Raw genomic sequence first — 23,697 nt, 5'->3', positions numbered from 1 at the left:
CGTAAAATAAAGATTTCCAAACAAACATTTTTTTAGAAATAGCTTCTTAGAGGTAGGTATGAGGAAGGATTTCCCAGGCAAATATTTTCCTTTTACTAAGTTTAAGACAGTCTTCCAGAGAAATATATTGTCTCCCCAAACAGATTCCAACCCACTTTTAAAATTCTTTGTATTAAAGTATTAGTGGAAGAATCCTTGTTTTGAAGATGTCTTGGTGTTATTGTATTAAAAAAAAAGTTTTAAGCAGCAGTAAAGATCAGAAGAAAAAGTTCTATGAACTTTTTGTTCTGTGATACAGAATTAATTACTTCTGTTTCTATAGTTGGCAGAGCGGTTGAAACCGGAATTGTGTTCGTTCTTAGATAACTTTTAAAGGTCTTTTTTAGAAAATCAGTGTTTTCACTTTCTTTCAATGAACTAATATTTTTATGTATAAAAGTGAATATTCTAGTATATTAAGGATAAAATTAAGTAGTTTTCTTCTGAAATATTTTGCGGTTGGTATGTTTAATACTATGTATTGAAGAGTACTTTTAAAGTAGTGGCAAAATTTAGTTAATTTTGCAGTCTTTAATTCAGGGATATCTTAAAAAAATAGTAACTACTGTGCCTTTGAAATAAAATTGATTACCAATCTGAAGCGTTTATTCTGTTTATATTTGTATTTCTCTTTGTTTAACTTTTGAAAGTCCTACTCTTGTTTTGGGAGGACATTAATTTTTTTAAAAAGATCATGCACATTGTTCCAAGGTATTAATTTATGTAAGTAATCAAAATGTACCTGAACTATATACAGTGTAAATTTGTAAAAGTTTGACTAAAGCGATTATTTTAATGTTAGAGATGGTATTTGATGAATTGCAAAATACAGTAAACTCAATAAAATGAATAATTATTGAAGAAAATATCTTTGAAAGTTTAACATAGAGTGTGATGGCTTTATTCAGGACAAAACTTACCTTTGAGAATCTAAACATTATGTGGTTTAGTTTTTATTCACTGTTATTGGACTTATTATAACCTAATTCAAGTTATTGAATTGTTTTAGTTTTTCAGGAATTGTGAAAATGGATGAAGATCCACTTTACAATAAAGGTAACTGATACCTCACATTATTTTAATGTATAAGAGCTAGATGATATTGATACATTTCTAATTTTCTTTGTATTGTGTTTTGGTTTTAGTTGAAGATGTGGTTGGAAGTCATGTGGAAGATGCAGTAACATTTTGGGCACAGGTAAATATCAGCCTGATTGATTTTTCCTACCTTCCCTTACTGATCCATATCTTCCCGAACAGAAACAAAAATTTTAAACCCAGGAATATGTTTATCATTGTCATTCTCAGTACCTAATTTTTATCAAACATTTTTTTAGCACAATTTAGAACATAGCTACAGCTGAGACTATACTGCAGTTAGGAGTATTGTGTTCATAACATACTGAGTCAAAAAAAATCTGCAATATAGCGGTTGGGGTTTCAGAATTACACTCAGTTTAACACCAACAATCTAGGCTACATAAATTCCTGAGGAGTCTGAAAGACTGTTGTATTTATGAAGTTATAGCCCCATCTAGGGGACTTTTATAAGAGTGTTTCTCGATATATGTTATGTTTACATATGTCATTTTTTCTAATGGTTTAATTTTGAATTTGATATGTGGTTTCTTTTAATTATAAAATTGGAGGCATGTCTGGAATATGTCTGATTTTCATTTGTCAGGCTTTAAGTCAGTTGATTTTACTCAGTTTTTCTGACATTTAAGAATGTGAATCCCTTTAATGGACACAGTTATTCATAACAATTCATAACAATTACCCATTAATTATGAACTACACATCATACAGGAGGGAAGGGAATGACATTCCATTATACTTTCTAAATAATGGAAACTTATTTTCTGTGGGAGTGGGGTGAATTAGCATTGTAGGAAATAGAAGAATGTATGGGAAGAAAAGTTATAGAAGAACGTGACTTCCCAGGGTGCGTAAATCTATGTAGAAAAAGTATTGAATAAGGGTGATATTCATAGAAAACTTGTGGCAATTTTATGTCTCTGCTTATGCACATGTTTTCTACAGGATACCCATATATTCTAGTTTTCTTGAATTTTTTGGTTATATACATTGTAGGTTCACAGAAATATGCATAAGATACATAAAATACAGAGTTCCCGTGTACCATCCTATTAATAACACCTTACATTAGTGTAGTGCATTTGTTACAATTCATGAAACATTTTTATAATTGCACTAATAACTATAGTCCATCATTTGCAATACAGTTCACTGTGTTGTACAATCCCATGTTTTTTTATTCTAGTAAAATATGTATGATGTAAATGTCCTCATTTAACCACATTCACCTATATAATTCAGTGCTGTTAGTTACATTCAGAATGTTGTGCTACCATCACCACCATCCACTGTCAAATGTTTACAGTCTTTCCAAATAGAAATTGTACAATTTAAGCATTAATTCCCCATTCTCTACCCTCAGCCCAGCCCCTGGTAACCTGTATTCTAGATTCTGACTGAATGAGTTTGGTCATTCTAATTTCATATCAGTGAGTTCATACAGTACTTTTCATTTTGTGTCTGGCTTATTTCACTCAACAGTATGTCTCAAGGTTCATCTTTGTTGTTGCATCAATTAGAACTTCATTATTTTTAATTCTGAATCATACTCCATTGTTTATAAATAATAAATAAATAATATTTTTATCTATTCATTGGTTGATGAATACTTGGGTTGTTTCCCTCTTTTGGCAATTGTGAATAATGCTGCTGTGAATAGGGGAGTGCAAATATCTGTTCAAGTCCATGCTTTCAGTTCTCTTGCGTATAAACCTACTAGTGATATTGCTGGGTCATGTGGTAATTCTGTATTTAGCTTTCTGAGGAACTGCCAAACTGTCTTTCAAAGTGGCTGCACTATGGCTGCGCCATTTTACATTCGACTAGCAGTGAATGAATATTTTTATTTTTCTGCGTCTTCTCTAACACTTGTAATTTTCTGTTTTTTTTTTTAAGGAGTAACCATTCTATTGGGTGTGAAATAGTATCTCATGGTTTTGATTTGCATTTCCCTAATTGCTAGTAATGTTGAGATCTTTTCATGTGCTTTTTTAGCCATTTGTATATCCTATTTGGAAAAATTTCTGTTCAAGTCTTTTGCCCATTTTTAAATTAGATTGTTTGCCTTTTTATTGTTGAATTGTAGGATTTCTTCATATATTCTGGATATTAAACCCTTATTGTATATGTGGCTCCCAAATATTTTCTCTCATTGAGTAGGTTGACTTTTCACTTTGCTGATCTAGTCCTTTGATGAAGAAAAGATTTCAGTTTTGATGAAGTCCCGTTTATCTATTTTTTCCTTTGTTGCTTGTGTTTTGGGTATAAAATCTGAGAAAGCATTGCCTAATACAAGGTCCTGAAGATGCTTCCCTCTGTTTTCTTCTAGGAGTTTTTAGTCCTGGTTCTTATATTTAGGTTTTTGATCCATTTTGAGTTAATTCTTGTATCAGGTGTAAGATAGGTGTTTTCTTTCATTTTTGTGCATATGGATATCCAGTTCTCCTAGCACCATTTATGAAAAGACTATTCTTTCCCTGTGGAGTGGGCTTGACAGCCTTATCAAAAATTAGTTGACCATAGATATGAAAGTCTATTTCTGTCAATACCATTCTGTTTTGACCACTATAGCTTTGTAATAAAGTTTTAAAGTTAGGATGGGTGAATGCTCCAACTTTGTTCTTCTTTTTGAATTTGGTTTTGGCTATTTGGGGTCCCAAATAAGTTTAAAGATTGTCTTCTTTTCTACAAACTAGACTATTGAAATTTTGATTGGGATTGTTTTGAATTTGTAAATTGTTTTAGGTAGAATAGATACCTTAACAACATTTCATTTTCCAGTTCATTAGTATGGAATGTCCTTCCATTTATTTAGATTGTCTTTGATTTCTTTTATTTTCTGTGTACTAGTTGTTTACATTCTATCTAGATATTTGATTCCATAGTTACTGTTGTAAATGGAATTTTAAAAATTTCTTCCTCAGATTGCTTATTGCTAGACTATAGAAACACTATACATTTTTAGCTGTTAATCATTTACATGGTCACTTGTCTCAATTCATTTATTAACCTTAGGAACTTTGTTGTAGATTTCTTGGGAGTTTTTGTCACACCATCTGCCATAGTGAAAGTTGTATTTCTTCTTTTCCAATTTGAATTCATTTTATTTCTTTTTTTGCTTAATTGCTTTGGCTAGAACTTCCAGTATAATGTTGGTTAACAGTGGGCATTCTTGTCTTGTTTCAGATCTTAGAGGGAAAGCTTTCAGTTTTTCACCATTGAGTATGATGTAGGTGGTGGGTTTTTCATATCCCCTTTATCTTGTTGAGGAACTTCCCTCCTATTCCTGTTTTTCTAAGGGTTTTTATCAGTAAAGGTTGCTCACTTTTGTCAAATGCCTTTTCTGCATCAATTGTAATCCTGTGTTTTTTCCTCTTCATTTTGTTAATGTGACATATTACAATAATTGATTTTATGTTAACCTTGCATACCTGGGATGAATCCCACTTGATTGCGATGTCTAATTCTTTTAATGGGTTGTCGGATTTGATTTACTAGTATTTTGTTGAGGATTTTTGCATCTATATTAATAAGAGAAATTGGTCTGTAACATTCCTTTCTTGTAGTATCTTTATCTGGCTTTGGTATTAGGGTGATATTGGCCTCATAGAATGAGTTCAATACTGTTCTCTCCTCTTCAGTTGTTTTGGAAGAGTTTGAATAGGATTGTTATCAGTTCTTACTGGCATGTGTGGTAGAATTCACGTGTGAAGCCATCTGGTCCTGGGATTTTCTTTGTTGGGAAATTTTTATGACTGATTCAGCCTTGTTACTTTTAATTGGTATGTTGAGATCTTCTAATTCTTCTAGAGTCAACGTAGGTTGTTTGTGTGTTTCTAGGAACTTATCCATTTCATCTGGGTTCTCTAATTTGTTGGCATACACTTGTTCTTAGGATCTCTTTTATTTCTGTGGAGTCAGCTGTAATGTCCCCCCCTCATTTCTGATTTTATTTATTTTCTTCTTCTCTCTTTTTTTCTTTGTCAGTCTAGCTAAAGTTTTGTCAATTTTATTGATCTTTTCAAACAACCAACTTTGGGTTTTGTTGATTCTGTTTTTTTTTTTTTTTTTAATTCTCTATTCCATTTATTTCTACTGTACTCTTTGTTATTTCTTTCTTTCTGCTTACTTTGGGTTTAGATTGCTGTACTTTTTCTAGTTCCTCCAGGAACGCAGTTAGGTCTTTGATTTTAGCTCTTTCTTCTTTTTTAATGTAAGCACTTAGGGCTATAAATTTCTCTCTCAGCATTGCCTTCCTGTTTCCCATAAGTTTTGATATGTCCTGTTCTAATTTTCATTTGACTCAAAATATTTACTAATCTCCTGTGCAGTTTCTTCTTTAACCCATTGAATGGTTGGAATGCATTATTTAACTTCTATAAATTTGTAAACTTCCCAGTTCTCTGCCTGCATTGATTTCCAGCTTCTTTCAGTTGTGGCCAGAGGAGATACTTTGTATAATTTCAGTCTTTTTATTGACATTATTAATAATTGAAATTAATAATTGCAATCTCTAATTGAAATTAAAGGGTAAAGTTATATATTGAGGATACAGTACTATTGGGCTTTATATTTATTCATTTTACCCAGTCTTTGAGACTTGTTTTGTGACCCAACGTGTGGTCTCTCCTGGAGAATGATTCATGTGCACTTGAGAAGAGTGTGCATCCTGCTTTTTTGGGTGCAGTGTTCTGTATATTTCTGTTAGGTCTAGTTCATTTATTATTCAAGTTCTCTTGTTTCCTTATTGATCTTATGTTTGGATGTTCTATGAATTGATGAGAAGTGGGTATTGAAGTCTTTATTATTGTAGATGTGTCTGTTTCTCCCTTTATTTTTGCCAGTGTTTGCCTCACATATTTTGGGACACTGTGCTTAGATGCATAAATATTTATGATTGTTACTGCTTTCTTGTTGATTGATTCTTTTCATAATAAATAGTGGCCTTCTTTGTTTCTTGTAATAACTTTTGACTTAAAGTCTATTTTGTCAGTATTAGTGTAGCTACCTTAGCTCATTTTTGGTTACCATTTGCACGGTATAGCTTTTACTGCCCTTTCATTTTCAACCTATGTGTGTCTTTGCATCCAAGGTGAGTCTGTTGTAAACATCATATTGTTTCATGTTTTTTTTTTTTTTATCCATTCTGCCAAACTGTGTCTTTTGATTGGGGAGTGTAGTCCATTAACATTCAGTGTTATTGCTGTAAAGGCATTACTTAGTAAAGCCATTTGGCCTTTTGGTTCTTTTATTTATTTATTTTTGTCTCTCTTTTCCTTTATTGCAACCTCATTTTCGGTATAGTTGCTCTTTTGTGATGTATCTGACTGATCCATTTCTCATTTCTACTTCTGTGTGTTTTTTTTTTTTTAATTAAAAAAAAATTAACTGACAACATTTAGAAATCATTCCATTCTACATATGCAATCAGTAATTCTTAATATCATCACATAGATGTATGATCATCATTTCTTAGTACATTTGCATCGATTTAGGAGAAGAACTAGCAAAACAACAGAAAAAGATATAGAATGATAATATAGAGAAAAAAATAAAAATAATAATAAAAATAAAAAATATATATAAAAAAGAAAAAAAAGGAAAAAGAAAAAAAACAAAAAACACAAACAAACAAACAAACCAACCAACCAACAAACAAAAAACTATAGCTCAGATGTAGCTTCATTCAGTGTTTTAACATAATTACATTACAATTAGGTAGTATTGTGCTGTCCATTTTTGAGTTTTTGTATCTAGTCCTGTTGCACAGTCTGTATCCCTTCAGCTCCAATTACCCATTATCTTACCCTGTTTCTAACTCCTGCTGGTCTCTGTTACCAATGACATATTCCAAGTTTATTCTCGAATGTCGGTTCACATCAGTGGGACCATATAGTATTTGTCTTTTAGTTTTTGGCTAGACTCACTCAGCATAATGTTCTCTAGGTCCATCCATGTTATTACATGCTTCATAAGTTTATCCTGTCTTAAAGCTGCATAATATTCCATCGTATGTCTATACCACAGCTTGTTTAGCCACTTGTCTGTTGATGGACATTTTGGCTGTTTCCATCTCTTTGCAATTGTAAATAATGCTGCTGTAAACATTGGTGTGCAAATGTCCATTTGTGTCTTTGCCCTTAAGTCCTTTGAGTAGATTCCCAGCAATGGTATTGCTGGGTCGTGTGGCAATTCTATATTCAGTTTTTTGAGGAATCGCCAAACTGCCTTCCACAGTGGTTGCACCATTTGACATTCCCACCAACAGTGGATAAGTGTGCCTCTTTCTCCGCATCCTCTCCAGCACTTGTCATTTTCTGTTTTGTTGATAATGGCCATTCTGGTGGGTGTGAGATGATATCTCATTGTGGTTTTGATTTGCATTTCTCTAATGGCCAGGGACATTGAGCATCTCTTCATGTGCCTTTTGGCCATTTGTATTTCCTCTTCTGACAGGTGTCTGTTCAAGTCTTTTTCCCATTTTGTAATTGGGTTGGCTGTCTTTTTGTTGTTGAGATGAACAATCTCTTTATAAATTCTGGATACTAGACCTTTATCTGATATGTTGTTTCCAAGTATTGTCTCCCATTGTGTAGGCTGTCTTTCTACTTTCTTGATGAAGTTCTTTGATGCACAAAAGTGTTTAATTTTGAGGAGCTCCCATTGATTTCTTTCTTTCTTCAGTGCTCTTGCTTTAGGTTTAAGGTCCATAAAACCGCCTCCAATTGTAAGTTTCATAAGATATCTCCCTACATTTTCCTCTAACTGTTTTATGGTCTTAGACCTAAAGTTTAGATCTTTGATCCATTTTGAGTTAACTTTTGTATAGGGTGTGAGATACGGGTCCTCTTTCATTCTTTTGCATATGGATATCCAGTTCTCTAGGCACTATTTATTGAAGAGACTGTTCTGTCCCAGGTGAGTTGGCTTGACTGCCTTATCAAAGATCAAATGTCCATAGATGAGAGGGTCTATATCTGAGCACTCTATTTGATTCCATTGGTCGATATATCTATCTGTATGCCAATACCATGCTGTTTTGACCACTGTGGCTTCATAATATGCCTTAAAGTCCAGCAGCGTGAGACCTCCAACTTTGTTTTTTTTCCTCAAGATACTTTTAGCGATTCAGGGCACCCTGCCCTTCCAGATAAATTTGCTTATTGGTTTTTCGATTTCTGAAAAATAAGTTGTTGGGATTTTGATTGGTATTGCATTGAATCTGTAAATCAATTTAGGTAGGATAGACAACTATATTTAGTCTTCCAAGCCATGAACACGGTATGCCCTTCCATCTATTTAGGTCTTCTGTGATTTCTTTTAACAGTTTTTTGTAGTTTTCTTTATATAGGTTTTTTGTCTCTTTAGTTAAATTTATTCCTAGGTATTTTATTCTTTTAGTTGCAATTGTAAATGGGATTCGTTTCTTGATTTCCCCCTCAGCTTGTTCATTCCTAGTGTATAGAAATGCTACAGATTTTTGAATGTTGATCTTGTAACCTGCTACTTTGCTGTACTCATTTATTAGCTCTAGTAGTTTTGCTGTGGATTTTTCCGGGTTTTCGACATATAGTATCATATTGTCGGCAAACAGTGATAGTTTTACTTCTTCCTTTCCAATTTTGATGCCTTGTATTTCTTTTTCTTGTCTAATTGCTCTGGCTAGAACCTCCAACACAATTTTGAATAATAGTGGTGATAATGGACATCCTTGTCTTGTGCCTGATCTTAGGGGGAAAGTTTTCAATTTTTCCCCATTGAGGATGATATGAACTGTGCGTTTTTCATATATTCCCTCTATCATTTTAAGGAAGTTCCCTTGTATTCCTATCTTTTGAGGTGTTTTCAACAGGAAAGAATGTTGAATCTTGTCAAATGCCTTCTCTGCATCAATTGAGATGATCATGTGTTTTTTCTGCTTTGATTTGTTGATATGGTGTATTACATTAATTGATTTTCTTATGTTGAACCATCCTTGCATACCTGGGATGAATCCTACTTGGTCATGATGTATAATTCTTTTAATGTGTTGTTGGATTCGATTTGCTGGAATTTTGTTGAGGAGTTTTGCATCTATATTCATTAGAGAGATTGGTCTATAGTTTTCTTTTTTTGTAATATCTTTGCCTGGTTTTGGTATGAGGGTGATGTTGGCTCCATAGAATGAATTAGGTAGCTTTCCCTCCACTTCGATTTTTTTGAAGAGTTTGAGGAGAGTTGGTACTAATTCTTTCTGGAATGTTTGGCAGAATTCACATGAAGCCGTCTGGTCCTGGACTTTTCTTTTGGGGAAGCTTTTGAATGACTGATTCAATTTCTTTACTTGTGATTGGTTTATTGAGGTCATCTATTTCTTCTTGAGTTAAAGTTGGTTGTTCATGTCTTTCCAGGAACCCGTCCATTTCATCTAAATTGTTGTATTTATTAGCGTAAAGTTGTTCATAGTATCCTGTTATTACCTCCTTTATTTCTGTGAGGTCAGTGGGTATGTCTTCTCTTCCATTTCTGATCTTATTTATTTGCATCCTCTCTCTTCTTCTTTTTGTCAATCTTGCTAAGGGCCCATCAATCTTATTGATTTTCTCATAGAACCAACTTCTGGTCTTATTGATTTTCTCTATTGTTTTCATGTTCTCAATTTCATTTATTTCTTTCGTTTTGCTTGCTTTGGGATTAGTTTGCTGTTCTTTCTCCAGTTCTTCCAAGTGGACAGTTAATTCCTGAATTTTTGCCTTTTCTTCTTTTCTGATATAGGCATTTAGGGCAATAAATTTCCCTCTTAGCACTGCCTTTGCTGCGTCCCATAGGTTTTGATATGTTGTGTTTTCGTTTTCATTCGCCTCGAGATATTTACTAATTTCTCTTGCAATTTCTTCCTTGACCCACTCGTTGTTTAAGAGTGTGTTGTTGAGCCTCCATGTATTAGTGAATTTTCTGGCACTCAGCCTATTATTGATTTCCAACTTCATTCCTTTATGATCCGAGAAAGTGTTGTGTATGATTTCAATCTTTTTAAATTTGTTAAGACTTGCTTTGTGACCCAGCATATGGTCTATCTTTGAGAATGATCCATGAGCACTTGAGAAAAAGGTGTATCCTGCTGTTGTGGGATGTAATGTCCTATAAATGTCTGTTAAGTCTAGCTCATTTATTGTAATATTCAAATTCTCTATTTCTTTATTGATCCTCTGTCTAGATGTTCTGTCCATTGATGAGAGTGGTGAATTGAAGTCTCCAAGTATTATGGTATATGTGTCTGTTTCCCTTTTCAGTGATTGCAGTGTATTCCTCACGTATTTTGGGGCATTCTGGTTCGGTGCGTATATATTTATGATTATTATGTCTTCTTGTTTAATTGTTCCTTTTATTAGTATATAGTGTCCTTCTTTGTCTCTTTTAACTGTTTTACATTTGAAGTCTAATTTGTTGGATATTAGTATAGCCACTCCTGCTCTTTTCTGGTTGTTATTTGCATGAAATATCTTTTCCCAACCTTTCACTTTCAACCTATGTTTATCTTTGGGTCTAAGATGTTTTTCCTGTAGACAGCATATAGAAGGATCCTGTTTTTTAATCCATTCTGCCAGTCTATGTCTTTTGATTGGGGAATTCAGTCCATTGACATTTAGTGTTATTACTGTTTGGATAATATTTTCCTCTACCATTTTGCCTTTTTTATTATATATATCTTATCTGATTTTCCTTCTTTCTACACTCTTCTCCATACCTCTCTCTTCTGTCTTTTCGTATCTGACTCTAGTGCTCCCTTTAGTATTTCTTGCAGAGCTGGTCTCTTGGTCACAAATTCTCTCAGTCACCTTTTGTCTGAAAATGTTTTAATTTCTCCCTTATTTTTGAAGGACAATTTTGCTGGATATAGGAGTCTTGGTTGGCAGTTTTTCTCTTTTAGTAATTTAAATATATCATTCCACTGTCTTCTAGCTTCCATGGTTTCTGCTGAGAAATCTACACATAGTCTTATTGGGTTTCCCTTGTATGTGATGGTTTGTTTTTTTCTTGCTGCTTTCAAGATCCTCTCTTTCTCTTTGACCTCTGACATTCTAACTAGTTAGTGTCTTGGAGAATGCCTATTTGGGTCTAATCTCTTTGGGGTGCGCTGCACTTCTTAGATCTGTAATTTTAGGTCTTTCATAAGAGTTGGGAAATTTTCAGTGATAATTTCTTCCATTAGTTTTTTTCCTCCTTTTCCCTTCTCTTCTCCTTCTGGGACACCCACAACACGTATATTTGTGCGCTTCATATTATCATTCAGTTCCCTGAGCCCCTGCTCAAATTTTTCCATTCTTTTCCCTATAGTTTCTATTTCTTTTTGGAATTCAGATGTTCCATCCTCCAGTTCACTAATTCTAGCCTCTGTCTCTTTAAATCTACCATTGTAGGTATCCATTGTTTTTTTCCATGTTTTCTACTTTGTCCTTCAATCCCGTAAGTTCTGTGATTTGTTTTTTCAGACTTTTTATTTCTTCTTTTTGTTCAGCCCATGTCTTCTTCATGTCCTCCCTCAATTTATTGATTTGGTTTTTGAAGAGGTTTTCCATTTCTGTTCGTATATTCAGCATTAGTTGTCTCAGCTCCTGTATCTCATTTGAACTATTGGTTTGTTCCTTTGACTGGGCCATATCTTCAATTTTCCTGGCGTGATCCGTTATTTTTTGCTGGCGTCTGCACATTTAATCAGATTTCCCTGGGTGTGGGTCCCAGCAGGTTGAAAGATTTTCCTGTGAAATCTCTGCGCTCTGTTTTTCTTATCCTGCCCAGTATGTGGCGCTCATCTGTCTGCGGGTCCCACCAGTAAAAGATGTTGTGGCTCCTTTAACTTTGGAAGACTCTCGCTGTGGGGGAGGGTCGCCAGCCGAAGCGGCTTGGGGGAGTGCCAATCCAAATCTCCCAGCTGGCCGGGAAGCCAAGCGTGGGGGAGCCACCGGCTGCCGCGGCTTGGGCGAGTGCCGATCCAAAGTTCCCAGCCGGACCGGGAAGCCACGTGTGTGGAAGGGACCCCGGTCTCTGACCTCCGCGGCTTGGGGGACCTCCACTCCAAATCTCCCAGCTGGCCTGGGAGGCTGCGCGTTGGGGGGGGCACCGGCTGCCGCGGCTTGAGGGGACCACCTGTCCAAATCTCCCAGGCGGCCCGGGAAGGAGGGAGTGAGGGGCTCCGGCCACCAGCCACCACGGCCCGGGAAAGCGCGCGCCCCTCGGGGATCTCACCGCAGCAGATTCTCCCAGCTGGTTCAGCCATTCCAGAATGGGGTACGCTGGCTTTTTGGTCTCTGTTGTGGCTCTGGGAGCTGTTCTGTTCCATTTCTGTTTCTTTAGTAGCTGTTCTGGAGGAGGAACTAAGACCCGCGCATCTTACTAAGCCGCCATCTTCTCCGGAAGTCTGTACTTCTGTGTATTTTAAAAGTACTTTCTTTTTGGTTACCCTGGTATCTGTTACACAACCTATATCTATAACCTACTATTTGAAAAGATAACAACTTAGCTTTAATAACATATACATTCTCTGCTTCCGTATCCTTACATTTCCCCTCTTTATGCTGTCTTTGTCCTGCATTATCTCTTTATATTTTGTATGCTCATTATCAGCAAATACGACTTTTCCTTGTTCAGTCGCAGTCTGTCGCTTATTGGAATTAAAGAGTAGAGTTGAATTTTGAAGATACAATACTATTGGGTTTTATATTTACTCATTTAGTTGCTGTTCTAGTTTGCTAGCTGCTGGAATGCAATATACCAGAATCAGAATGGCTTTTAAAAGGGGGGATTTAATAAGTTGCTAGTTTACAGTTCTAAGGCTGAGAAAATGTCCAGTTAAAACAAGACTATAGAAATGTCCAATCAAAGGCATCCAGGGAAAGATACCTTGCTTCAAGAAGGCCGATGAAGTTTAGAGTTTCTCATTTGGAAAGGCACATGGTGAATACAGTCAGGGTTCCTCTCTGGCTGGAGGGGCATATGGCAAACACGGCATCATCTTCTAACTTCTTCTCCTGGCTTCCTGTTTCATGAAGCTGCCCAGGAGGCATTTTCTTTCTTCATCTCCAAAGGTCGCTGGCTTGTGGGCTCTCTGCTTCTCGTGGCTATGTAGTTCTGCTCTGTCCGAATCTCCTTCATTCTCCAAAATGTTTCCTCTTATGTAGGACTCCAGAAACTTATCAAGACCCACCCAAATGGGTGGAGACATGTGGTCACCTAATCCATCTTAACAACCACTCTTGATTAAATCACATCTCCAGGGAGATGATCTGATTCTGCCTTTATGAAATGGGATCTTGATTAAAACATGGCATTTCTAGGGGACATACATCCTTTCAAACCGCACAGTTGCCTTTACTGATGATCTTCACTTCTTCACACTTCTTTAAGGCTCGCTCTCCTTTCTTTTCCTTTTAACCTGAAGAACTCCCTTTAGCCATTCTTGTGGGGTATGTCTTTTATTGACAGACTCTTTGAGTTTCTGTTTATCTTTGAATATTTTTAACCCTACCCCCTTCTTCACGGATAGTTTTGCTGAATAAATAATTTTGGGGTTTCAGTTTTTCTCTTAATTATATCACAGCACTGCCCTCTTGCCTCCATGGTTTCTGATGAGAAATTGGCACTTATTCTTATTGAGGATCTGTTAAATGTGATGAATCGCACTTCTCTCTTTATCATTGGCATTTGACATAATGATTAGTGTGTGTCTTTGGTAGGTTTTTAGGGTTATTCTGTTTAGAGTATGCTTCTTGGACCCATATATTTATGTCTTTAAGAAGAGTTGGGAAATTTTTGCCCATTATTTCCTCAAATATTATTTCTGTTCCCATTTCCTTCTCTTCTCCTTCTGGGATATTCATATATCTGCTGTTGTATGCTTCTGGTGTATTTTAATCTCCATTGTTGTGCGTTTTATCCCCATACTTTTTGTTATGTTTCTTTAAAAACTTGTGAATTCTTCTTTATGCTTACACTTTGTTCTTAATATTCTTTAGCTCTATATCCATCATTAGTTTATTTCTATTCATATTTTCCATCATCTCCTTGTAGTGATTTGGTAGATTTGTTTGAACTTCTGTTACTTGTTCTAACTTCTGTGTTTTCTCCGAAGTTTTAATTTGTTCCCTTGACTGAGCCATATCTTCTTGTTTCTTATAATGACTTGTAATTTTTTGCTGATGTCTGGGGATCTGATTATTTTGATGTGTTAATGCTGAAGGTCAGTTTCTCCCTCTTGTGTACATTTTTATTGTCGTTTTGTGTTGAGGCTCTTCTTTGATGTTTGGTTCAACTTACTCTAGGCCTTTAGAGTAACTCGTGTTTAACTTTTCGGGTTTTCTTAGCTCTTCTGCACCTGATTCTTACCCTGGTTATGCAGTACAGTTTTGAAGATTGCCCTTTTGTGTGTAATTGCTTCATCTCAGGAGAAAGTTTTCTTTCCTGTTCGTCTTCTGGGAGTCTTGATCTGCCCTGTTTTGTTTTTGTGCAGAATTTTCTCCCCAGCTCTTATGATTTATTTGAATTCTTCCCCCCCAGTGTCTCCTTTTCATTATACTTTTGTATTCTGGGACCTGTCTTGTCTTATCATCTTCCACTGCCCCTTTTTTTCCATGAGGGTTTTCTCCTCTGGTATCTTCCCCATTTGGGTATCCCACCATGTGGTATCAAATGGGGTCAATTAGAAAGGTCAGTTTTGTGTTTTGATGGCCTAGCCACCAGAGGATGGATTGAGTATTTACCTCTTATCAATAGTTTTGCTGCATTCTTTTTTATACCCCAAGGGCATTTTTAGATGTGGCACTCCTTGACAACTAGTTTTCAGCCCTGGGTCTCTGTAGATTTAGGTCCCTGTGCCTGAAATTGCCTGGGGTTGTAATTTGCTACTTTGAGTGGCTCTCTGGTCTGCATTGCATTCAGCACAGAGGCTGTGTTGCCTCTGTGACTCTTAAGCTTTACAGGACAAAGTGATGAGGAGGAGTCCAAATTTGAGAGACTGGGCTGCCAATCTTTTACCTGATTATGGTATTTTATTTGATTCAGTGTTTGTGGAGTCCTTTTACAGTCTCTGTCCTATTTCAGAGGTCCAAGCAAGTGGAATTTGTCCTTCTGTTAGCATACTGTTTCGGGGATGTCTTACCATCACTGTATTGATGTCACTTCCATGTGTTCTAGTTTTATGCTCATTGTTTCATTAATAGCACCTCTGTCTCTGTGTCCCAGGATGGGTGATAAATTATATGTTTAAGTTCATTATATAGGACCATCATTTATTAGCTTGAATAAGATTTTCTGGACCAATGCTGCCAAGTAGAAATATGAGTCCTATAAGTACTTTTAAGTTTTCTGGTAGCCACATTTAAAAAAATAGAAACAGGTGAAATTAAGATTAAGAATGTATTTTATTCAGGGTGGGCCACAGTGGCTCAGCAGGTAAGAATGCTTGCCTCCTATGCCAGAGGACCCGGGTTCGATTCCTGGTGCTTGCCCATGTAAAAAATAAAAATAAAAAAAAATAAACAAAAAGAGTGTATTTTATTCATTTGACTATATCCAAAATATTATGATTTCAATATATACATCAGCATAAAAATATCAACAAGTTATTTTACTTATTTTTTTCATACTATATCTTTGAAATATAGCGTATATTTTAAACTTACAACACATCTCAAATAAGACTAGCTGCATTTCAATTTTTGCTATTGTACTTGTAAACACAGTTCTTCAGTTTTGATTGACTGCATATGAAGATGTTGATTGAATTTGGAGCTATAATTTAAACCACAAGTTAGTAAACTTTTTCTATAAAGGGTCAGAAAGAGCTTTGTGGGCCTATGGCCCCATTGCAAGTATTCATCTCTGGCATCTTTGCATTGTAAGTACCAAAAAGCAGCCGTGGACATCATAGTATATGAATTGGTTTAGCTGTGATCCAGTAAACTTTGTTTAAAGAAACAGGTGGTAGGGCTGTAATTAGTCAACCTCTGATTTAAACTGGGATGTTGAGGCTCCTGAAGAAATTTAAATACATTTTAAAAAGTTAGGAAACATGTCTTAAATGGAGGAAAATATTAAAAATTAGAAATATTAATGGCACCCAAATTTGAAGAAACAAATTGTAAAATGTTTTTGGGAGTTGGATGAATATAGGCATGGAGAAGGTAAATAGAGATTTAGAGATATGTAATGGCAGGTTAGAATGAAGATCTGCTCACTTGTATCCTCTGTTTTTCTGCCATCAAGGATTTCTGCCATAGAAACCACTCATACCAGAACACTTCTGAATTATGGGTATACCCAGTTAGGTGAGTGGCAGTTGAAGGAATCTTAAGTATTTGAACTTTATTTGAAAGAAAGAGCTTCCTTTTTTTTTTTTCTAGTCTGTATAGTGACAAAATCATAGAATAATCTAATTATATGAAATATTTTGGTATATTTTGAACTTTACTTTTGAGGCCTAGTTCTAGGAGTTTGTTCAGAAAGGCTGTGTGTAATATGTCTTAGAGTTAGTTTAAATTCTGTTCTTGTTCCTATATGGCATTGATGTCCTTGGAGCTGCTCTTTTAGGGTTTTTTAAAATCATTACAGATAAACTTGTTCTTTCTAGCTGTGTTAGTTAGATTCAGTTGTCAACTTGGCCAGGTGAGCATACCTAGTCTTGTTGCTGCAGACATAAGCCAATGGTAGTGAACCTCATCTTTTGCCAATTACATCTGCAGTCAGCTAGAAGGTGTGTCTGCTGCAATGAGTGATGTTTGACTTAATTGGCTGGTGCTTAAATGAGAGATTGCAATGTAGCACTGCTAGCAGCTCAGCATTCCTCATCTCAGCACTAGCAGCTCAGCCCAGGCCTTTGGAGATGGAGAAAGAAGTCACCCTGGGGAAAGTTGTTGGAACCCAGGGGCCTGGAGAGAAGACCAGCAGAGACCATCCTGTGCCTTCCACGTAAGAAAGAACCTCAGTGGAAAGTTAGCTGCCTTTCCTCTGAAGAACCAACAAAATAAATCCCCTTTTATTAAAAGCCAATCCATGTCTGGTGTGTTGCATTCCCGCAGCTAGCAAACTAGAACACCAGCCTAATTGAATATTTTGTTGGCATATATTTTTAGAATATTTATGCACATATATATAAGGTTATGTAATGTATGTAAATGACTTTATAGCTATGGAAAAGTTATATATGTATGTAAATTACTTTAGTTTGGAAAAGTGGGGAGGTTAGTAAAGAGGGTTTCTATTTATCTTTCACCAAGTTTCCCTTCATGCTAGCAGCTTACAAAACCATAATGCAGTTATCAAAATCAGGAAATTAACATTGGTACAATGCTTTTGACTAAGCTTATTCAGATTTACTAGTTCTTTTATTGTTACTATTTCAGGATCCAGTAGAGGATCCCCATATTGTATTTAATTTTCTCCTCCAATCTTTGAAAATTCCTCAGTTTTTCCTTTTCTTTCATGACTTTCACACGTTTGATGTATACTGATCAGTTATTTTATAGAATATCCCACAATTTGGTTTTATTTGATGTTTCCTCATAAATAGATTGGCAAGAAAATTGCATAAATGATGCTGTATCCTGAATGCTCTATTTTAGGGGTTCTTGATGTTGATAGATTTCATTTTTGGTGATTTTAACCTTGATCTAATTGGTTAATGTGGTTAACTGCTAGATTTCTTCACTGTAAAGTTACTATTTTGTCCTTTTGTAATTAACATATGTTTAAGGGGAGATACTTTGATACCATGCAAATATCCTGTTTCTCTTCAACTTTTCATCCACTAACTTTATTATTCATTTACTCGGTGCTGTTTAATGGTGATTTTCTATTCCCCTTATTCTGTCTGCATTTATTAATTGGAATTCTTCTGTAAGGAGGAGCTGTCTCTTTTCTGCCATTTATTTATTTGTTTATTCAGTTATGTACTTATATTAATATGGACTTAAGAATATTTATTCCATAAATTATAATCCAGTATTATCATTATTTATTTTGTTGCTAAAATTGTTCCAGCTTTGTCCATTAGTAGGCCCTTCAGGTTAGTGCCTGTCCTTTAAACATTCCCCCATTCATTTTTTTGAGTAGTTCTTTACTTTCTGTTACCTCCACATGTTCCAATATCATCTTTTATTTCCCTGTCCCATCCCTGGAATCAACTGGTCTCCAAGGAATTTTGGTTCCTTTTATTGGAGAGTGGTGTTTAGAAACTGATATCTGGGCACTGGGTGTACTTATTGATACTCTAGTGTCATTACTTCTAGGCCCTGTCAGCAGACAGAACTAGGACATTTATGTATGTATATAACCCACACGTATACACTTCTAAATTTATGCTTTCTTGTGTCTCTATACACAAATGTATATGTACACACACATACTGTGAGTTCATGCTGATACCGTTCAATTCTAATCAAACATCACAAGGCTCATTTTAGCCTGCCTGCTTGCTTTCATCCCCGTCTTCTCTCCCTCTCTTATCCCTTTTCTTATTTTAACTTCTTTCTCTGACAGTGAGAAACTTTACCCTCATTACCTACAATATAGTTACTTATTTATTTAATCCTAATATGCATTTAAAGTAGTTTCAAAATTGCTAACCCTTACCAACTAGATTACAGTATTTGTGTGCAAAGGGACATATGTATTTTTTCATTTTTTATTTTATTTTTTTTGCATGGGCAGGCACTGGGAATCGAACCTGGGTCTCCAGCATGTCAGGCGAGAATTCTACCTTCTGAGCCACTGTGGCCCGCCCAGGAACATATGTATTTTGACAGTGTCGTTACATCTGTTTCTTTTTTAAATTCACATAATAAGTACGTGAGGAGACCCATATCAGTTAGCTAAAATGTGTCGTCCATTTTGAGTTTCTGGAATTTGTTGTAAAGTAAAATCTAGAGATAATTATTATTTACCTCTCTATATAATTTTACTAAATTAATATTTTGTATTTTGGTTTGAGTTCCTAATGTGAATTCTTGGTAAGTAACATTTTTTTTTTAAATAGCCTTGTCCCATTTTTTTTTATAGAGAACTCATTTGAATTATGAAAGAATGCTGATGTAAGAATTTGATTTAATTTATACTATTGCAGTATTGTTTAGTAGAATCGTCAGTTGCATAACACTATCAAATAGCATTTTTCTGAATTTTAATTTTATACTATATCGGTTCTTCCTTAGAATATCAGTAGAAATAAAGATATTATGAAGATTGGGTGCTCACTGTCTGAAATTTGTCCCCATGCCAATTCAGTTTTTGGGAATCTTGATCCAAAAAAGGTGAGTTACAGTCTTTCATGTAATTCCTCCCATCCTTCCTGTTAGCTTTATTCTTTGTGTAGAAATATCTCATTTTTATGTCTGAGATTTTCTGGTTTTTTTGGTTTTTAGTGTATTTGAAAAGAAGAGGAAAATTTTTAGAATTGGTATGAATTTCAGTTTTAGTAAATTTATTCCTTTAGAATTATTTTGTGTCTGCTAGGTAATAGGCACTGTGTTAAGCATTAAGTATATAATGGTGTGCTGATTTGAAGCTGTTGTATACTCCAGAAAACCCGTTTTTTTTTTTTTAACCCTGCTTCAGTATTGCTTGGTGGGATCTTTTGATTGTTGTTTCCATGGAGATGTGACCCATTCAGTTGGACATGTGACCCACTCATTTGTGGGTGGGACCTTTTGATTAGGGGTTTCCATGGAGATTTGTCGCCACCCTTTCAAGGTAGGGTACTTACTGCAGTCCTTAAAGAAAAGAACCATTTTAGAAAATGTTTTAGAGCCCTCACAGCCAGAGACCTTCGGAGATGCAGAAAGAAAATGCCCCCAGGTAAGCTGTTTGAAGACACTGGTAGAGAAAGCTAGCAGACATCACCATGTGTGCCTTTCCATCTGAGAGAGGTGTCCAGAAGCCAAGGACACCTGCCCCCAGCCCCTGGGAACCTGTACTCATTCTGTCTCTGTGAGCTTGCATAGTCTCTGATATTTTCCTTGTAGTTAACATGGTGCTTAAATTTACCATTGTAAATCTGTAACAATCTCATTTAATTTGATGTTAATAGTCTATATAAACTATATTCCTAGCCTCCTTCCCATGTAGTTCTTGTCACGAAATTCATGTTTTTATACATTATGAGTCCAAAATTACTTATTTATAATTACAATTTATGCATTTAAATCCTATAGGAAGTAGAAAGTGGAATTACAAACCAAAAATGCAGTAGTACTGGCCTTTATATTTACCCATGTTATTATTTTCATCAGAGATCTTTATTTCTTCATGTGGCTTTGATCTATATATTATCCTTTCCTCTCAACCTGCAGAAATGTAATTAGCATCTTTTGTAGGGTCTGCCTAGTAGTGATGAACTCTCACAGTGTTTGTCTATCTGGTAATGTTTTAAATCCACTCTCATTTTTTTTTTTTTTTTTGATGATACAGGGAATATGTACTTAATTATTTTTTGGTTATTCCTCATATGTGACATTTGAATTTCAAAGTCTCATTTATGTCAAAACGTGGGAACTTTTCATACTTTCAAGATCAGAAAATGAAAAGTGTGCATCTGTTAGCGACTGTAGCTTTGCCCTCTTGCATATAATCACTAAAATTAAAAACTGAATTGTCATAAAAATAGTCCACTCTCGTTTTTGAAGACACTTTTACCAGATACAGAATTCTTGGTTGACAGTTTTTTGCTTTCGGCCATCTAAAGATGTCACCCCATTGCTTTCTTGCCTCCATGATTTCCAGAGATAAATCCATACTAATCTTGTTGGGGCCCTATTGTATGCGACATGTTGCTTGTCTCTTGTGGCTTTCAGAATGCTGTCTTTATCTTTGGCTTTAGATAGTTCGATTATAATATGCTGCAGTATGGGTCTGTGCTGGTTCGAAAAGATGTATGTCTCCTAGAAAAGCCCTGTGTTAATCTAAATGCCATTTCATAAAGGCAGAATAATCCCTGTTCAATACTGTATGTTCGAAACTGTAATCAGATCATCTCCCTGGAGATGTGATTTAATCAAGAGTGGTCGTTAAGGGTGGGCCACGGTGGCTCAGCAGGTAAGAGTGCTTGCCTGCCATGCCCAAGGACCCAGGTTCGATTCCCGGTGCCTGCCAATGTATAAAAAAAAAAAAAAAGAAAGAAAAGAGTGGTCGTTAAGCTGGATTAGGTGACGACATGTCTCCACCCACTTGGATAGGTCTTGAAAAGTTCCTGGAGTCCTATAAAAGAGGAAACATTTTGGAGAATGAGAGATTCAGGGAGAATAGAGCAGAATGACATAGCCACGAGAAGCAGAGTCCTCCAGCCAGTGACCTTTGGAGATGAAGAAGGAAAATGCCTCCCGGGGAGCCTCATGAAACAGGAAGCCAGGAGAAGAATCTAGTAGATGATGTTGTGTTCGCCATGTGCCCTTCCAGATGAGAGAGGAACTCTGACTGTGTTCACCATGTGCCCTTCCACTTGAGAAAGAAACCATGAACTTCATTGGCCTTCTTGAACCAAGGTATCTTTCCCTGGAAGCCTTAGATTAGAGATTTCTATAGACTTGTTTTAATTGGGACATTTTCTTGGCCTTAGAACTGTAAACTAGCAACTTATTAAATTCCTCCTTTTAAAAGTCATTCTGTTTCTGGTATATTGCATTCCAGCAGCTAGCAAACTAGAACACCCTTTTTTCTGCACACAGTTTCAGTGTTCTTGGAACTTTGAGAAAGATGTTGTCAGTTCTTGCTGGTTGTTCAAGGCTTCTGTTGTGGGCATGGAGCCCTGAAGAATCTCATTCTACCATCTTGATTGGGACAGGGTCCCTCCTATTTTTCTTTTTCACTGTAAGAAGCTTTATTTGTTTTTACCTTTCCTGGTTTACCTCTATTAAGTTTTTGGTTCTAATGTGAGGTAAGGGGCTTAATTAAATTTTTCCCCATATGGATAACAGTTATATCAGCACCATTTATTGAAAAGAGTATCCTTTCTTCACTAAATTGTAGTGACATCTTTGTTTTATATCAGGTGACTGTATATGAGTATTGGTGGTCATCATATTCAAAATAATAGATGTCTATAATTGGATACATCAAGTTTTGGGGCATTCCTGTAAGTACACAAGATGTGTATACTAGCATATTCCTTGGAGCGTTATTTCTAGTAGGCAGAATTGGAGATTAAATGTCCTTCAGTATATTGAAACACAGTATAGTTATCCCTTCCACATTGTGGCTTTCCCCACCATGGTTTTGATATATTGTGGGTTGGCCTTAAAAATTAAATGGGAAACTATTATATATTGTCCTTTCCTCTCAACTTGCAGAAATTACCAACTACATGTGTAGGCTAGAAGATGACACAGAAAAAGTTTAGAAATTCATAAGTGCATAAAATATATGTATAGTATTATATAATCTCAACATATTTTATCTTTTAATACCATAAATATACACAATTTATTTTTTAAAGTTAAAATAAGTAAAAAGTTAAAGTTTTCAAAAGGAACCTGAAAGCCTGCAGTTGACACCCAAAGGTAGGAATATGGAGAGATCTTCAGATCTTAAGCTCTTGAATGTAGAGTAGCTTATAAATGCATAAAATGTATGCACTGTTACATATTATTACCTGTACAGCACATATTTTACTGTTTAGTAATATAAATGAACAGCTACACAATTTTTTTTCTTAAAATTAAATGTGTGGTAAGATAACTATGTTTCTGCACACTGGTTTGGGGATGCCAGGCATGTTTACGGCAGTCTCTCATGTGACATCTCATGGTGTTCTTTCAGTGATCTTTACATCTTGAGTTTCTCATATCCTGTGTGGTTAAATGCCATAAACTATATTAAAATCATGAATCCCAAGCGTAGTGTTCCTAGTGGTTTGGTAAGTGATCCCAAGAAATAGAGGAAAGTGATGAACTAGAAGGAAAAAGAATTGTTAAATATGCTTCATTCAGGCAGAAGGCTGCTGTGGTTGGCCACCGTTATGGCATTAGTGAGTCTCCCATAAGGCATATCAAGAAAAAAGAGAAAGATGTCCGCAAAGCCATTGTTGCATTTATACCAACAACTGTGAAGTATTTGCATAAAACACAAGATCTGCATCTCTTGCTTATAAAGTAAAACATTCTTTCGGGTGCAGAATTGTTTAAAAAAGGCATTCTCGTTGACTTTGGCATCTTTTGAGATGAGCTGTCTACATGCCACCTAATTATATTATTTATCCTCAAATTTGTTTCCTTTTAAAAAAGTTTCATATTTATTATTTTGTATTTTTAAAATTTCTTTCTCCTACGTTATTTTTACTTAACATTGACCTACATGCAGCCTATGACCAAATAACACATTTACAATAAGGTACTGTAAACCTTGCATAACAGAAAAAGAAAAAATTCAGACTTCTTCTCTAGTATGAAGGGAGGATCAAAAAATTTTATGCAGATTTTCCAAATTGCAAGGGTGCTGCATCCCTAATGCCCAGGATGTGGAAGGGATAACTGTAGTAGTAGTAGTAGTAGTAGTAGTAGTAGTAGTAGTAGTAGTAGTAGTAGTAGTAGTAGTGGTAGC

General features: G+C 35.6%; 1 protein-coding gene across 8 annotated transcripts in view; it reads left to right on the top strand.

Annotated features, from left to right (window-relative positions):
- Positions 1–23,697, top strand: part of STK31 (serine/threonine kinase 31) — a 147,740-nt gene that overhangs the window by 7,193 nt on the left and 116,850 nt on the right. For 6 of the 8 annotated variants that reach the window (XM_077121577.1, XM_077121585.1, XM_077121628.1 and 3 more), the window contains 3 exons: positions 1,049–1,095; positions 1,185–1,237; positions 19,320–19,418. In XM_077121577.1, the coding sequence (XP_076977692.1) occupies positions 1,049–1,095; positions 1,185–1,237; positions 19,320–19,418 (199 nt within the window). The remainder of the gene's footprint in view (positions 1–1,048; positions 1,096–1,184; positions 1,238–19,319; positions 19,419–23,697) is intronic. The other 2 variants (XM_077121602.1, XM_077121594.1) reach the window with 1 other exon arrangement.

The sequence above is a fragment of the Tamandua tetradactyla genome, chromosome 1 (assembly GCF_023851605.1).
Source record: "Tamandua tetradactyla isolate mTamTet1 chromosome 1, mTamTet1.pri, whole genome shotgun sequence".
Taxonomy (NCBI): Eukaryota; Metazoa; Chordata; class Mammalia; order Pilosa; family Myrmecophagidae; genus Tamandua; species Tamandua tetradactyla.
The sequence above is the reverse complement of the archived record's forward strand: the minus strand, read 5'-3'. Positions and strand labels throughout refer to the sequence as shown.